This window comes from Myotis nattereri, assembly GCF_964212035.1.
Source record: "Myotis nattereri genome assembly, chromosome: 7".
NCBI lineage: Eukaryota > Metazoa > Chordata > Mammalia > Chiroptera > Vespertilionidae > Myotis > Myotis nattereri.
Genome location: NC_138082.1, coordinates 32,143,704 through 32,161,200, shown reverse-complemented (window position 1 = coordinate 32,161,200; position 17,497 = coordinate 32,143,704). Strand labels below are relative to the sequence as shown.

Sequence of the window (17,497 nt, the reverse complement as noted above, 5' to 3'; positions counted from 1 at the left end):
CAGAGGGGAAAATGAAATGAAGAGATTGGGTTTTTCCACTGGTTCAATCCAAATCCCATCATATCTATTCTCTCTGCGTCCCTCTTGGGCCGCCCTGCCCCTTCCCACCTCCCCACCCCAACCCTCCCCTACCCCTTGCACTCACCTACTCCTTAAAGCTGCCCTTGAACCTGTTTGTGTTCGTTGCTGGTTGCGGTCCTGACACCACATCTTCTGCCTTCCCTGACCCGTTGCTTACTCTTGCGCCAGATTCTGTAGGCACGCTTGCCCTTCTCCTTTATTTAAAAGGTGAGCTACAAACTAGGCACACAGTTAGGGACCCGGCCTGAGAGTCTTCCTGCCCAGGGCTGCCTAACTCAGACCGGTTGCTCCACGCGTCCGCTCCCTGGGAAAGCTTGATGAAGCTGATGGATGAAGGGCTGCCCACAGTTCACCTGCATCCTGTACAGCGCAATCAGGAGGAATTGGTTCAAACTGCGACATCCCCGGGGGCCGTGAGCAGGGCTTTGTAAGTGGCTGCATCGAGGGTTTCATATGCACCTTCGGATGTACATGTCTCGTCATCAGAGGCCTTCCACTGAGGCAGGGGGAGCCGGACAGAGGAGAGCCCACCAAACTTTGCCCACGAAGCAGCCAGGTGGGCGGTGCCGGGGGAGACGGAGGAACCCCTCCGTGTGACCGTCCCCTCTGCCCCCGGAGGCCCCAGGGCTACGTCAGCCACAGGCAGGCCACTGTCCCCGACTTCCTTGTTGAAGGAATTATACAACACGATTTTGCTTTTGGTTTCTTTCACTCCACATTACCAACCTGGGGCCATTTTCTCCCCCTTCTAATCCTCAGAGCAAGGAAAAGAGACTGGCTGTGTGTTGGGGAGGGGAGATCATTCTTTTTTACCTTGATCATTTGAGAAATGAAGGTTTTTAATATTTTGGAAAACTTAGAGATAAATCCTAGTAGAATTTAAAATAGGATATAAACCGCCTACCACATGCGCAAAGCTAAATGTAGAGAAAGCAGGGCCCTTGCAATGAAGGAAAGCAAGCGGGAGCAACACAAAACCACGCAGCACAAGAGAAGGTGGCAGAGTCCATGGCGAAGGTGTGAGGGACAGCAGTACATGTGGGTTGCCTGACTCCTCCACTGAAGGACAGAGGCTCTCCAATTGGTTGGAAAACTGAACCCGCTGTATCATCAGCGTAGGATTCAGGGCAAGGAAAGTCACCACAAGGGACGATGAATCCTTTTATATTGTCAAACGTATCACTTCATTTACTTTTAATTATTTAATTTAATTTTTTTGTTAATCCTCACCCAAGGACATTTTTCCATTGGTTTTTAGAGAGACTGGAAGGGAGAGAGAGAGAGACAGAGAGAGACTCCTCCATTGTGCTTAGAATGTGCTCCCTCCTGTACTCTGCTCTGAAAAAACGAAGCATCTTTTTCTCCCTTGGAGTCCTAGCCCCCGACCGACATGGGTGGGTATAACACACACAGAGTTCTGAATACCTGCTCATATAAGCGGCCTGTCCTGTGCAATTGGATCAGGGAGGACCCAGCTCAGGTTGATGTCCTGGGAACCAGCGAGGCTCTCACTTAAATTTCTGGGTTGAACCTGGCTTTTTGTTGTTGTAGCTCGGATCATAGGTTGTTTCAAGGTAGTGACCAAACAGGGAGGCAAGGGCTCAGGCTGCCCGGTATCCCTTAGGTCAGTGGTCGGCAAACTGCGGCTCGCGAGCCACATGTGGCTCTTTGGCCCCTTGAGTGCGGCTCTTCCACAAAATACCACGTGTGGGCGCGCACTTACAGTGCAATTGAAACTTCGTGGCCCATGCGCAGAAGTCAGTATTTTTTTTTTAATTAAATCTTTATTGTTCAGATTATTACATTTGTTCCTCTTTTTTCCCCCCATAACTCCCCTCCTCCCAGTTCCCGCCCCATCCTCCGCCCTCACTCCCCACCCACTGTCCTCATCCATAGGTGCACGATTTTTGTCCAGTCTCTTCCCGCATCTCCCACACCCCTTTCCCCCCCAAGAATAGTCAGTCCATTCCCTTTCTATGTCCCTGATTCTATTATAATCACCAGTTCATTCTGTTCATCAGATTATTTATTCACTTGATTCTTAGATTCACTTGTTGATAGATGCATATTTGTTGTTCATAATTTGTATCTTTACCTTTTTCTTCCTCTTCCTCTTCTTAAAGGATACCTTTCAGCATTTCATATAATCCTGGTTTGGTGGTGATGAACTCCTTTAGCTTTTCCTTATCTGTGAAGCTCTTTATCTGACCTTCAATTCTGAATGATAGCTTTGCTGGATAAAGTAATCTTGGTTGTAGGTTCTTGGCATTCATCACTTTGAATATTTCTTGCCACTCCCTTCTGGCCTGCAAAGTTTCTGTTGAGAAATCAGCTGACAGTCGTATGGGTATTCCCTTGTAGGTGACTGTGTTTCTTTCTCTTGCTGCTTTTAAGATTCTCTCTTTGTCTTTTGCTCTTGGCATTTTAATTATGATGTGTCTTGGTGTGGTCCTCTTTGGATTCCTTTTGTTTGGGGTTCTCCGTGCTTCTTGGACCTGTAAGTCCATTTCTTTCACCAGGTGGGGGAAGTTTTCTGTCATTATTTCTTCAAATAGGTTTTCAATATCTTGGTCTCTCTCATCTTCTGGCACCCCTATAATTCTGATGTTGGTACGCTTGAAGCTGTCCCAGAGGCTCCTTACACTATCGTCGCATTTTTGGATTCTTTTTTCATTTTGCTTTTCCGGTTGGGTGTTTTTTGCTTCCTCGCATTTCAAATCTTTGACTTGATTCTTGCGCTCCTCTGGTCTGCTGTCGGGAGTCTGTATAATATTCATTATTTCAGTCCGTGTATGCTTAATTTCTAGTTGGTTCCCCATCATAACATCGAGGGTCTCATTCGTTTTCTTGTAGATCTCATTAAGTTTATCGGCGGCTTCTAAACAGTTCTTGAGAGACCTTAAAAGTGTGGTTCTGAACTCTATATCTTCCATTGACAATTTTGTCCTGTTTCTTTGTTTCCGCATTTTGTTATGCTTTCTTGGTGCACCCCCTAGTGGTCTTTGTGCGCAATCTTGTAGTTAAGCCTTGATTGTTGTAGCTAATACCAGGGAGGGTTTGACCTCCAGGCCAAGTGGCTGTGAGAATCAGCTGTGTCTGCAGTGAGAGAACTTCTGTCCTCTAGGGAGGTGCTAATCTAGCCTTTGCCTGAGGCTATCTGGCAAATGCCTCTGTGCAGGGCTTGGGCAGGGCGGGTCGCACAGGATCAACAGGGTGGGCCAGAGAGAGCAGTTATGGCGGCTCTCAGTCCTGTCCCCAGGGGCTCTGCCTCTCTGAGTCCCAGCAACCACTGCAAACCTCGGAGAGAAAGCTGCGCTCGCTCTGACCGAAGCCAGACAGTCCCGCTTCTCCTGTGTGAGTCTGGGTCCCTAAAGACTCGCCCGTATCTAGAGCTCAGAGTCTGCGACTCCCTCCCGATTGAAAACGCGAACCGCGCCCTCCGCCGCCAGCCCGCTCCTCGCACTCTGCACCTCAGAATTTGACTTCAGCACTGCGCCTCCTCTGAGTGTCTGTATGCGTTTCTCTTTCCTCCTAGTTGTAGGACTTCCATTCAGCCAGCGTTCCTGTGGTTCTGGGTGATGTCCCTTCCGTCTTTTAATTTCACTTTTGAAGTAGTTGTTCAAGGCAGCAAACTCCGGCGTTAACCTATGCCGCCATCTTGGTTCTCCTGAGAAGTCAGTATTTTGTGGAAGAGCCACACTCAAGGGGCCAAAGAGCCGCGTGTGGCTCGCGAGCCGCAGTTTGCCGACCACTGCGTTAGGTCACATCTTTCCTGGTCCAAGTTGCCCATCGGGTTCAGTTCCAACAGGCATTCTCATTTGAGGTGCATCTTTACCCACACTGGACAGCTCGCCACGGTTCCTGAGCTTGGGGAGCTGGGTTTGCAGAGTTTGAAAAGTGAGCAGGGAATATTTTGAGTGTCTCCAAGGAAACACGGACACACATACACTCATGCGGGGCATCCTGCCCAGCTGGCACTGTGGCATCACAGCCCCAACATGCCCAGACTTCCAGCTTCGCCCTGTTAGGAACGGGAAGGGAGGAGACCCAGTGGCGCCCTGTGCGGGTCTCCCCAGGGGAGCTAGCCAGTGAGGGCACAATTCACAGTCAGTCCCAGGGGCCTCTGACATCAGGGCTGCGTTTTCATTGTTTGTCAACTTATTTTCACAGCGTAGAACTTAAATGTTGGTTTTTGTTTTTTTTTCCAAAAGAAAACTATCCATTTTAGAAGGAAGTTACTGAGGGTTTTCATCAAAAAATTACATTGTGATTGTTATTTTATTTAGCAACCCTCACTGAATCATATACTTGTCTCTTTGGGACAATTCAGCAAATTAATCCCACACTGGGAGGGAACGGGGGTGTTTGCACCTTAAGGTGGACAGTAGCCATCACCCCGAACCCCAGTGAGCTCCTGTGCTGTTTCACTAGGAAGCAAGCACCTATGGCTTTCCCAGGCAGAGACAATTTAACAAAGTGACAGTGTTAGCATTTATCGTTTTTAAGGTGAATCCTTTGGGCAAGTAATTTATGCTCCTGATATAAAGTTCAAAAAGAGCAAACAGATTTATAGCGAAGGGGAGTCTCCCCGCCCCCACCCTGGTCAGGGCCTGAGCGCGTGCACACAAACGGTGAAATACTGTGTACAGTGTTCAGACTCTTTCCGTATCAGCCCAAGTAGAGAAGCCACTCTTTTTTCTCTCCGCTCCTCCTCCCCGTCTTCCTCCTCCTCCGTCTTCTCTGTCTCTCTTGGTAGCTTTATGAGGCTCCACGGTTTATGATGTTGCTGGACAATTGCGGTTACTGTTCGTTGCAGCATTATTTATAGTAATAAAATGCTGAGATTCATACAATGGGAATTGCTAAGTGGAATTGTTGGTTTAAAAATTACATGTTTTTCAATTTTTGAGAAGATACTGCCAAATTATCTTCACACTTTAGCCGTGTATGAGGGTGCTGGTTCCCTATACTGTTATCTAAGGAGTTTATCATGGCCAATGTGTTAGTTGTGGATGGTATCTTGTGCTTTTAACTCCCACTTCTATTGTGCAAACCTGTGTCTTTTAAAACTTAAACTTTTCACTATGTACTTTTTTGTAACTTATTAACTAGATCACCTTGAGCAAACATAACAGTTGGCGCTCAGTTGTGGGAGCTTGCTAAGGCTTGGGTTTGGGCTGTTGGTGGTGTGCGGTGTGCCCCGGGCACCCCAATGCATTCATGTGTGGCTTACCTTTAACATATGCTCCCTAGTCCCACAGCAATGCCAGCAGTTAGTTGTCACTCATGTGACAGCTGGGGCCCCATGGGCTCATTCAGCCTTGACCTCCTTGCATTTCCTTTGAGGATTAGAGCTCGCTGTAGAGGGTTGGGCACAAGCCGGGAGTCATCTCTGCCCATCTCTGCCTGTGGGGTGTGAATGACTATTGGCCACATATGTGAGGAAAGCACCACGTGGGGGTCCCCAGAGAATCCTGAGCTATGGAGGTGAGCATTGTCCAGCTTTGAGTGTGCGATGCTGGCGGGAGGAGGGACCGGGCAGTACCCATGGGGATGTTGGAGCAGGTGTGCAGGATCGGGAAGGTGAGCTTGCCTGGCCCGACATCAGGACCTAGGGCACCCGGAGAAATACAACACCGCTGAACTGTGTCAGATCACAGGCAGTTCTGGGTCAGGCAGCTGAGTTCCTAAGGACCAGTGCTGTGCTTTGGGGCTGGTGGTCGGCCCTCCTGGATCAGAAGCAGGTTATTTTTCTCTAGGCCAGGGGTGGGCAAACTTTTTGACTCGAGGGCCACAATGGGTTCTTAAACTGGACCGGAGGGCCGGAACAAAAGCATGGATGGAGTGTTTGTGTGAACTAATATAAATTCAAAGTAAACATCATTACATAAAAGGGTACGGTCTTTTTTTTTTTTAGTTTTATTCATTTCAAACGGGCCGGATTCGGCCCGCGGGCCGTAGTTTGCCCACGACTGCTCTAGGCCGTCTCACCATCCCCGCTTCCTCTTTCATCCCCCTTGCTGGTAGGCGGAGGTCTCCTTTGCTTCTTTTTTTAAAATATATTTTTATTGATCTCAGAGAGGAAGGGAGAGGGAGAGAGATAGAAACATCATTGATGAGAGAGAATCATGGATTGGCTGCCTCCTGCACGCCCCCTAGTGGGGACTGAGCCTGCGACCCAGGCATGTGCCCTTGACTGGAATCGAACCCGGGACCCTTAGGTCCGCAGGCCGACGCTCTATTCACTGAGCCAAACCGGCCAGGGCTCCTTTGCTTCTTTAAATGCTTTGCTCCGAGGGGTCGCCCAGGTGGACTAGGTCTGGGCCACTCCAGTCCTGAGGCTGCCTGAGGTCTCTGAACCCCAAGCGGACCCCAGAACTGTGCTCCTTGTGTGTGTGTCGGGGGGAGGGGTCCTGGCTCTGCACCCCTGTGGTGTCTCCGGGCAGCTGCTGTGGTGCCAGCCGGGTCTGCAGTCCCCGACGAGGGGGACGCTCCCTGCCTGAGCTCACCCTGCAGCTCCTCTGAGACTGCGGTGAGGGTCCCAGCTGAGCGCCAGTGATTTCTCTGATGTGCTGTTTCCTTCCTTTGGAGGGAAATCTAAATTTGCTGAGAAAACTGTGTTCTAGTGCCTCCCGAACGTGGCAGGGGAGGCCTATGGAGGGACGGGCGTGGCCTCAGAGCTCACGGCAGCAGCCCCCGCGGCCTTGTGGGCACAAGGCTGTGTTTCTGGCCCACGCCACTGACTGCGAGAGGGCATGGGCTCAGCATGTTACTCAACATGTTACCGGCAGCCTGTTGTTCCCCACTTGACACCTTCCAGTGGCCTGGGGCCAGCCCTCCCCCTACCCCCCGCCTCACTCGCCACCTCCTCCTGGAGCTCTCACGCCTTCCCTGCACGGGCCCCCCTGGAACGGGCCTTCCTGTCCAAGTTTGGGACGCAGCCCCCATGTCACGTCCTGGGCCAGGCCCTCCCTGACTCCTCTGGCTGGAGCACCATCCATGAAGCGTGGTCCTGTGGAGGCAACACCCAGAGGTGGGGTCGATGGTGACCCTGCAGGTCTGCAGGCGCTTTGAGATGGGCCTGCTCCAGGCTGAGCACTTCCCGCTGAGAACTGCGGCTTAGCAGGTGAAGCGATTCCCACTCACAGCAGAGGTCTGGCCAACTCCAAGGCCAAGGCCTTGGACACTGCTGCTCTGAGGCCCATGGTGGACACCAGGCCTGCCACGGCGCTCGCTGACTACAAGTGAGCTGGACTGACCCCTCTGAAGAAATGGCCGAGTTGGCCTGTGACCACTAACACTGCGGACCCTACCCTTCTCAAAGACGCCACACGGGAGTGGGCCCTGAGGTCGCAGGGGTGGAACATGCCAGGAGCAGTGTGACTTCTGGCAGACATCCAAAGGAATAGTCGGGTGCTAAGAGCGCCCCCGGGAGACCCAGCCGTGATTAGTAAAATTCAGGTCAGCCTAGTTGAGTGTTCCCTGGGGACAGCAATCCTGTGTGAGCCTAGCAGAGAGGTGTGAGCCTGATGGTGGGGAAAGACGGGCTGGGACATAGGTGCTGGTTTCATCAAGGAGGACTTCCCTGTAGCAGGCGACACACATCACACTCACTCACACACATCTCTTCCTGCTGCTCCACAGCGGCTTTCCCCCTGCCCTGCATGATCCTCCTGTCTGCCCTGCCCCCTCCCCTGGGGTGTCAGCCTCGGTGGCCACAGGAAGTTCTCTTTGTTCACCACTGAATGTCAGTACCTACCCCAGTAAATGCTCAGTAAATGTTTGTGCAACAAATGGGTGAATGAGTGAGTGAGTGAGTGAGTGAGTGAATGAATGAATGAAGAACAGGGCCTGGATCCCTGTCAGCTCCATGCTGCCCGGGAAAGTCTTGAATGACTGAGAATAAAAATAATACTGATAAGGAAAAAACAACTTTATTGATGTGGCAAATAATTTGACATATAAAATGAAGACAAACACCCTGGAAAACAAATTCCAGATGACTAACCGCCTAAAAACAGAGAAAGAGGGGGTGAGTGTTGTGGGAAATGGGCTCAGCCAATACCAGTTAGCAGTGATTCAGGTCCAGCCCCTCTGTGTGTCTGTGGCTGAAAGGCCGCTTGCCTCTGCCCAGCCGTCCCTGATCCTTTGTCCTCAGGACAAAGATGCCCTCGGCCCCGGGACCTGGGGGAAGTTGAGCCGGGGCCGCATCTCCATGCCCAGCCCCGCAGGTGTGCATGTGAGACCGGGTGATTTTTCTGCTCCTGGTATTGGTAGCATTCATCCAGATCAGTGGCTGGGTTCGTTTGTTTGTTTGTTTGTTTGTTTGTTTGTTTGTTTTTAAATTATACTTGCTTAGAACTTCTGAACTGTGCTGCCGTGACATTTTCTTAAGAAACTTAAATGCAGCAGCAGGAAAGTGACTTGATTTCAGCATCAGTGACAGAGAAGCTTCAAGGAACTTCCTGCCAATCTAGCCTCAGTCTTGCCAGGCAGTGCTTGAGGGAGTGAGACGTGGGGTGGGCAGGGCCTGGGTGGATGCTGGCAGAGCGAAGGGTGGGTGGGTCCTCGCTCAGTCCTGGGCCCGTAGTTCCTCGGTCATTGCAGCCAGCATGCTGTTCGCTCTGTGGCCAGGGCCCCCTTCAGTGCCTCCTCTTACTGTCACTGTCTCAGGTCAGCAGGAGATGCCATGGACCTGGGGCAGGGGGGTGGGGGGCTCCCACCGCTGCTGGTGGCCCAGGGTCTGTGATTGGTGGCCACCCCTCGATGATGGCAGAGGCTGACTTCCTCACCTCCCTCCACATGTCCTGGGCATCAACACTGGTTTTCCCTTTGGAGACCCTGGCCAAGCCCCTTTGGGTCTCTGTCTGAAAACCAGGTGGGCACTCTCCTGAGGGCGAGTCTGCAGTGGTAACCACTGTCTCCTCTTTTTTAAAAGTTGAATTTATTGGGGAGGCATTGGTTCACAAAACCATGCAGGTGTCAAGTATACAACTCAGTAAACTGCTCTTTACACTGCATTGTGCACCCATTGCCCAAAGCAGTCTCTTTCCTGCCCCATTTTCCCCTCCTTTGCCCACCTCCATCTACCCCTCACCCCCTCTCCCTCTGGCTCTGTGTCTATGTATTTTAAATAGATACTAGAGGCCCGGTGCTCGAATTCGTGCACATTGAAAGGAAATTAATTAGAAGAAATATTTTAATATCGCTGTTCACCCTTGCTCTATAATAGAAGTGTCAACCAAATTCAAGATCGACAATGACGGATGGAAACACATGCATGCGATTGGCACCAGCGAGAGCGCTCTCTCTCTCTCTCTCTCTCTCTCTCTAAACTTGCTTAATTAGAACTGCTTTCTGATTTAGCTAAACTTTTACAGCCCAGTGAAGCACCCCAACTTCTCTTCCAGGTGATTGTGAGCAACACAGCCGTAAATATCAACACGAAGCAGATTATTATTGTAGATCATGCAGGGAGAATAAAGGGTAAAATATTTAACTGCAGCAGTGTTTGACTATATTCTGCACAGTGAGAAAACCTGAAGTCATTTTCAAGGTCCACCATTTCTTCTTTTCAGTGGGGTCAAGTTTCTAAGCTTTCTAAATCTCCATTTTCTGGGTAATGAAAAGAAAATAGGATTCCACTGAGTCTCCTAAATACCTACTCCAGGACTTCTGTGAGGATCAAATGAGATGAGGCACGGGAAAACGCTTCACAGACATTTGGTTAAAGTGTAAAATGTTTCCACCTGGCTATAAAGCAAGTTGTGTTCCTGGGCTGAAGAAACTCCAAGGAGGCTAGTTGCTAGGGAGAGGAAGCCAGGCATTGCTATGTGACATCATTACCCGGTGCCCACAGAGACCATTTTCGGGCTGGGCTGGGCTGGGCTGGGCTGTGGGCTGCATTTTGTGCCATGGGTTCTCAGCAGCATTGGCTGTGATTTGGTGGGGTGTGGCTCCGGGGTGGTGGTGGGGCCTGTGTCCCACTTGGGGGAAGCAGAGTGTTGCTTTGTGGGCACCAGGTCCATGGTGCCATTTCTCTGTAAATGGCCAGTGTGCATCACGGCAGCTCCTGCGTTGACCGTCTGCCCCCTGGTGGTCAGTGTGCATCATAGCGACTGGTTGGATGGTCGGACACTTATATTAGCCTTTTATATATATAGATGTTCGTTGGTTTGTTGATTAGTTGGTTGGTGTTTTTTCTTTGCTGAATCCCACCACTGTCTCCTCTTGTCTGCTCCTCCCTGTGTCCCTGACAAAGGCCATGTTTGAGCTGGTCACCTCTGAAGCCTCCTACTACAAAAGCCTGAACCTGCTCGTGTCCCATTTCATGGAGAACGAGCGGCTGAAGAAGATCCTGCACCCGTCTGAGGCACACATCCTCTTCTCCAACGTCCTGGATGTCATGGCCGTCAGCCAACGGTGAGCATCCCGCCTTCTTGCCTGGGGCGGCTGGAGCAAGTGGCCAGTGCTCCTTATGTGGGCTTCTCTACTTCTGTAGGTTTGGAATTTTCTATGATAAGATAGGAATAAATATGTTCATCCAAAGATCCACCTTCCTCCTAGCAGGGCAGTTAATCACGTCCCCCTGGACTGTGGCTGTAGGTCCTTCCGTGAGCACAAGTGTCTGTGCATTCCACAGTCAGGAGGGTGTGCGGCTGGTGTCATGGCAGGTCAGGGTGTCCGTGTAAGCTATTCTTTATCCTGATAGAGTCACAAAGCCCTGGCCTGGTGCCTGCGGGGTTAGACCCTCGGAGCCAGTGTGGAGCGCAGTCCTTGGTTAGTGCCTCCACCTCACCAGTGGGAGGGTGTTTGCCCATGTGGCAGTGTTTCCCAGAACTGTGGTTATATCTCAGCCCCTAGGAAGGATGGGATATGCTTAGTGGGGAGGAGCAGACATCTACCAACTGATTTCTGCAAAGAAGAACGAACTCCGATCCTATTGTTAGGTTAAAAGAGCCACTTACCATTTTCACTGTAGGCCATGGATTTTTACCAAGAAAAGTGCAGAACTCAGCTTTTGATCATGTGGTCCAACCGGAGTGTCCAGGTGTGAAATCAGGTGTGGCAGAGCTGCTGGCTCTCAGTGGACCCCGAATGGGTCCTTGCCCAACACTGACGCCTCGCCTTTCTGCTTGCATTGGGCTTGGGAGGGCGAGAGCCCCAGGCCCGAGCAGCTGTGAGACGCCCTTGGCCTCAGCTGCTTCGCCCTCGCTGGAAGGAAAAGGGTCTTTTTATTTATGTATGTATTATATTTTATTGGGGAAAATTCCAAACATGCGGAATAGAGACACCAGTATTGCGAGCCCACGCTTCAGCATCTAAGTTCAGCACGTCCCCACCCCTGCATCATGACACCCATGGGATCTCTCTGATACAAATCCTTAAGAAAAATGTTTTTTTATTGATTTCAGAGAGGAAGGGAGGGGGAGAGAGAGATAGAAACATCAATGATGAGAGAGAATCATTGATTGGTTGCTTCATGCACACCCCACACAACCCAGGCATGTGCCCTGACCGGGAATTGAACTATGACCTCCTGGTTCATAGGTCGACGCTCAACCACTGAGTGATGCCAGCTGGGTGGTTACAAATCCTTGTCATCATTTCATTTCATCTGTAAATCTATCAGTATACATCTAAAAGATAAGGCCTCTCTCTCTCTCTCTCTCTCTCTCTCTCTCTCTCTCTCTCTCTCTCTTAAAAATGCTGTAGTCCTAATGCTATTTCCACCTAAAAAACTGGACAGTAATTCCTTGATGTGACCAGCTATACCACCGGCATTGGGATCTCATCTCGTAGTGTTTGTTGGTTTGTCGAGGCGAGACCCATTGGCGAAGGTGTGTTTTGAGTCTCCACCCAGACGCCCTTACCCACAGCCGCTGCCTTCTGCAGGTTCCTCCTGGAGCTGGAGCGCCGGATGGAGGAGAACATTGTCATCTCGGACGTGTGTGACATCGTGTACCATTATGCGGCCAACCACTTCTCGGTCTACATCACCTACGTCAGCAACCAGACCTACCAGGAGAGGACCTACAAGCAGCTGCTGTGAGTGTGCCGGGCTGCGGGCCACGCTTCCCGGGGACACGGAGCCCTGGCCCTTGGACCTTGGCTTTCCCGGGGTAGTATCAATGCCAGGTGTGTTCCGGGGGGGTTCCATGTCACTAGAGAAATATTGATCCTGAGACGGTCAGCTGTGGTGCCCATTGGACCTCTGTCCAGCCGTGCAGAGCTCTGTGAGGTGTAGAAAAGAGAGTCTGAGGCCAAGAGGACAGCTTGAGGCCAGGGTGGCAGGAAAGTGATTTGAACCAGAGACAAGGATGGGCAGGAGGAAGTCTCTTTGGTGGCTACCCAGCAACGCCCTTGAATTTCTTGCTAATCTACCCATTTAGGAAATTTTCTTGGCATTTCAGTTGACAAAATACTTTTTCAGTCAACTTGCCTCTTTTTAAAAATATATATTTTTTTTATTGATTTCAGAGAGGGAGGGAGAGGGAGAAAGAGATGGAAACATCAGTGATGACAATCATTGGTTGGCTGCACATCCCCCACTGGGGATCAAGCCCGCAATCCAGGCATGTGCCCTAAACCGGAATTGAACCCATGACTCTTCAGTCTGCAGGCCAACGCTCTATCCACTGAGCCAAACCAGCTAGGGCTCAACTTGCCTCTTTTGAATTCTTTGCATTTCTATGCCTGGCATCATGGCAGTGTAACCAGGGATGTGTTCTTAGTTGGGGCATGCAAGAATTTGCTGGGTAGTGACATGATTGCCACACTTACTTCCCTGGGCCTGTCTGTCAAACCCTGTCATCCCCACTGTGGATGTTTTAAAGCTGGAGTATTGGGCGGCGGGGGGGGGGGGGGGGTCGTGTATGTTTGGGATTTGAAATTAGGATTGGAGGAAATCGGAAGCCAGCTTTGAGCACCGACATGAGAAGACAGGCTTCCAGGAGGACAGGAATCCAGGTATCACAATGCCCACGGTACACTGGTGTGGCTGCAAGTGCAGACTGTTTGGGCTCGAGCCCCAGGCAGAGGGTCCATGTCCCTCCAGAGGGCCTGAGTCTAACTCCAGCGGCAGTTTCCTGGTGCCCTCGTCAGCTGCAGGCCAGCTGTGGACCTGGCCCAGGGCCGAGCCCATCTGCAGACGAGGTGCCTCCACCTGCAGGAGGAGCTCAGGTTCCTGGCAGTGGCCTCCAGCTGCTGCCTGTTCCTGTCACTACGTGGGTTCACCTCGCCACGGGTTCCTGCTGGGTAAACCACCCGGCTGTGCATCTGATTCATAGACTTGCCCTCCCACACGCAGCATATTCGGCCAAGTCTTCGTGGGCCAGGCATGTGAAGCCACTATTTTACATTAAAATAAATAAATAAATCAAGCAACGGGCGTTTGGTGCCCGTGGGCTCTCTGGTTCCCACGAGGCTGTGGGTGGGGAGCCAGAGACTTACTCCCGCGTCCGTGTCCCCAGCCAGGAGAAGGCGGCCTTTCGGGAACTGATCGCGCAGCTGGAGCTCGACCCCAAGTGCAGGGGGCTGCCTCTCTCCTCCTTCCTCATCCTGCCTTTCCAGAGGATCACACGCCTCAAGCTTCTGGTGCAGGTACTGCCTCTCCCGCCCGACCGGCAGGTGGGGCTTGTGGATACTTCTGCCGCACACCTGTTTCCTTCGGGCATTCAGTCTGTTCCACAAGCCCTAATTAAACTCCTGCTGTGTGCCAAGGAGCTTGGGTAGGAGAGATCAACAAACACACAACCAGGAAGTGGTCATGGCGATGAGGACAGTGAAACTGGGTAACATAATTGGGTGCCTTCCTGGCCACTGCCAATTGGAGGGTCAGGAAAGAGTCTCGAATGAGTGACATTTAAGCTGAGAGATGGCTGACAGGCAGGAGCCATTCAAGTGATAGAACAGCTTATGCAAAGGCCCTGGGGCAGCCAGGTGCACAGACAGGAAGGCCAGTGAAAAGCTGGGGGAGTAGGAGGGGAGTGCGTGTGGAGATGTAGGCAGAGACCAATCACAGGGGGTCTAAGAGGCCAGGTAAAACATTGGGCTCTGTCCTCAGTGTGACAGGGATTCACCTGATCACACAGAGGCCACCATGAGGAGGGTGATGGGCAGGAGGGCAAGAGTGAACATGGGAGAAGGGGCTAGGAAGCAATTAAAAAAAGGAGGATGGCATGGAGGGTGGAGGGTGGAGGGTGGAGGGTCCTGGAGGGAAGCGAGTGAATTGAGCCTGGGACTTGCTTCTGTGGAATAGGAAGGAAGAGGAGAACCTTCTAGTTTGAGCAGCTTCGGAGGTGGGGAGGACAGTCTGGGGAGCAGCCCAGGTTCATGTTGAAATAGCTGAGCTTGAGATGACTTTGAGGAGTTGAATATTCAGGTTTAGAGTCAAAGGGAGAAGTAGGGGCTGGAGTTCTCAGCACGGAGATGGCATTTAAGAGTGAGACCATCGAGGAAGGACAGAAAGGGACCCGGAGACCCAGCGCTGGGACACACCGTGCCCAGAAGGAACGGAGAGGAAGCTAGCATGAAGGTCCCGTGCACCTGGCTGAGAAGCCGCACCACCCTCAGCATGAGGCCCCGCGCAGGGTGGGAGTGTTATTCCCGAGGAAAAGGTGGGGCCTGAACCATGCTGACTTGGGCACGGGGAACCATTAATAGCAAGGTTTGGTGGCCCCATGTTGGTGAGGGTGCAAGGAAGCACTTGGGATGACTGCAGGCTCTGGCTTGGCTGCGGACAGAGCTGGGCAGGTGACCACACAGGAGGCTGTGGCGGTGTGGCTGAGAGATGCCAGAGGCAGCAAGGATCTGGGTCTGGTCTGGTCTCAGAGGGAGGCTGAGCATCGTGTGAAGGGCGAAAAGGCATGCCACCGTCCAGGTGTCTGAAGGAACGGAGTGGTCAGCAGCGCTGTTCGGACAGCATTGCACGGGGCAGCTGGCAGAGGACTGTGCTCCGACACACCCAAACCTCCCCAGGGGACCGAGTGGGTCCAAAACCATAGACACAGGACTGCGAGGCAGAAACCATGCAAAGTTTGGAGAGCAAAGCAAAGATTGTCATCTATAGGTAAAGGCAACGTGAGCATCATTTTTTGATAGTTCAAGAGAATTTAACAATTAGAAAACAGACATTTTGATCAATAAGACCAAAGTCAGGAAAGCTTTGGGGTTATTGCGACTTGGCTTCAAATCCCAGCGGAGGGGGAGGGAAGCCCCTGGCGCCTGCCATGAGCATGGAGCTCCCCTCGGGTCTGCATCACCTCCGGTCCCTCCCTGCTGGACCTGTCCTCCCCACCAGCACCTGGTCGCCTCCTTTGCTTTGATGTTTGCTGTGCAGTGAGGTGCCAGGCTCTGGATTGGCCCTCAGGGTTAGTCCTCATAGGAGACTGACCTGTGGTTACCAGTTTAGAGCCAGGCAAGGCATTGAGTCAGGATGCTCGGCCCCCGGCCCAGCTGAGGGTTCTGCCCTCTGTTGTCACCTGGTAGGGTTGTTTGTACGTGGGTGTGGGTGTCGCAGCAACAAGAGGCTGTTTGGACTGGTGCAGCAATGAGGCCACCACTGCAAAGGGAGGGCGGGAGCGGAGAGGGGAGGAATGGCCGTTATGAAAATTCATGCCGACTCTCCTGTGCTCAGAACATCCTGAAGAGGGTGGAGGAGAGGTCTGAGCGTGAGTGCACTGCCTTGGACGCCCACAAGGAACTGGAACTGGTGAGCATGCGTTCTCTCTGTTTTTCCCAGTAAATTGCTTCCTCGTCCACTCCTGCCTTCCTGCTCCTGCTCCCTCGCGTGCCGGTGTGTCTTTGGGAAATGCATACTAATTTAGTGTTGGGTTTTGGAATCCAGAAGAGTCCCTGGGTCAGGTGTGTCCTGCGCAGAGAGCACACTGTCTTCCTTCTCCACCCTGACTGTTGATGATGTGCAGGGTAGACTCGGCAGCAGCCCAGCGCTCTCCCCATGCTGACCTCGGCACCACCCACAGGCCCGGTGCGCCTCGTCAGCTCCCTCATGCAGGCATCTGGGGCCCTGGGAGGCCCCACGCTTGTCCTTGCCTGTTTCCCGTGTCTTCCCTCCTGTGACTCTCAGGGGCTGGGCTGGCTCTCCTGAGCCTGGTGGATGGAGCTCAGCCCGAGCCCCTGCCTCCACAGCTTCCCTGTCCCTCAAGCTGCAGCTGCCCTCGCTCTATGAGAGGACTCAGGGGCCTGCCAAGCCCGGGAGTGGAGACACCATCTCTGCTCCTGACCCTGGAGAGAGCACTTCCTCCTGGCAGTTGCCCGCAGAGTAGAGCTTGTGCGGGAAAGGCCGATGAATGTGCTGGGCTTGCGTGCTGGGCTCCCGCGGCTCCTCCTTGTCTAAAGTGCTGTCTCCAGTGTGTCAGCTGGAGCTGCGGGCCAGTCCTTGGCAGCTGTGTGGGGCTGGGGTGGCCACTCTGTCATGCTGGTGACCCCGCAGAGGATAAGCATGGGTGCTGGGAAGCCCTTTCCACTCCTTGTACCGGAGACAACAGCTCCGTAAAAGGAAGAGCCTCAGTGAGCGTCTGATGGTGGTTCCAAGCCACACTGAGCCACCAGGACTTTGGAACTTAATGCAGTGGTTTCTCTGGACTCGCCTCATGTCCTTCTGGCAGTTGCACCCTTTGCACATTAGAAAACAGTCCCTCTTCGCAGGCCAGTGGAGGAAAGCGGGAGCCTTGAGCAGGCTGGTTGGGGAGGGCAGTGACCTCGGGGTCAGGCAGCATCTTCCAGGCCCTGTGCTCACCTCTGAACGTACATACCCGATCAGGTGGGAGTTTATTACAGCCCCGCGGGGCAGCTGACCACACTGGGTCACAGAAGATGAGTCCAGTGACCACGGAGGCCTGTGAGAGGCCCAGGTGCCCCAAGGGGTCTTCCTACGGTCAGAGACCGCGTTCTACTGCTTAAGTTCTTTTCTGCTGTCCTCTCCCTTTCCTGTCCTTTAACGGAAGTTATACTCCTGTTTCTCATAAGTTGCTCTTTTTGCAAAGGTTTTTGTCTAATGTGTAAAAGCAGTTGATGCTCGATGCAAAACATTTCAGATGGTGCTCTACCAAAACACTGCTGACATGCTGGTGTTGCCCTCCAGACCTTCCAAACAGGCACATGCACACACGATTGTCTTCTTTGCAAAGAGGAGATTATGTCCTATAAGCCAGCATTGCTCTCCATTTTAGCGCATTTGTAAAGTTACTGCAATTTTTAATGATTTTAGAGAACTTGGTAATACGGCTGTATTGGCAGTAATCAGTTCCAGTTGGTGGACATTTGGGTCGATGACGGTTTTTCTTATTCACCTGCAGGGACGTCCTAGTCCACACATCTTCGGGCACCACCCTCATTCACAAATCCTGAGTGCCTGCTGGGCGCGGGCTCTGTTCTAGACACCAGCGACCCAGTG

General features: G+C 52.2%; 1 protein-coding gene across 2 annotated transcripts in view; it reads left to right on the top strand.

Moving 5' to 3' along the window:
* Positions 1 to 17,497, top strand: part of NGEF (neuronal guanine nucleotide exchange factor) — a 32,071-nt gene that overhangs the window by 7,779 nt on the left and 6,795 nt on the right. For both annotated transcript variants that reach the window (XM_081095357.1, XM_081095358.1), the window contains 4 exons: positions 10,343 to 10,503; positions 11,977 to 12,129; positions 13,554 to 13,683; positions 15,719 to 15,793. In XM_081095357.1, the coding sequence (XP_080951483.1) occupies positions 10,343 to 10,503; positions 11,977 to 12,129; positions 13,554 to 13,683; positions 15,719 to 15,793 (519 nt within the window). The remainder of the gene's footprint in view (positions 1 to 10,342; positions 10,504 to 11,976; positions 12,130 to 13,553; positions 13,684 to 15,718; positions 15,794 to 17,497) is intronic.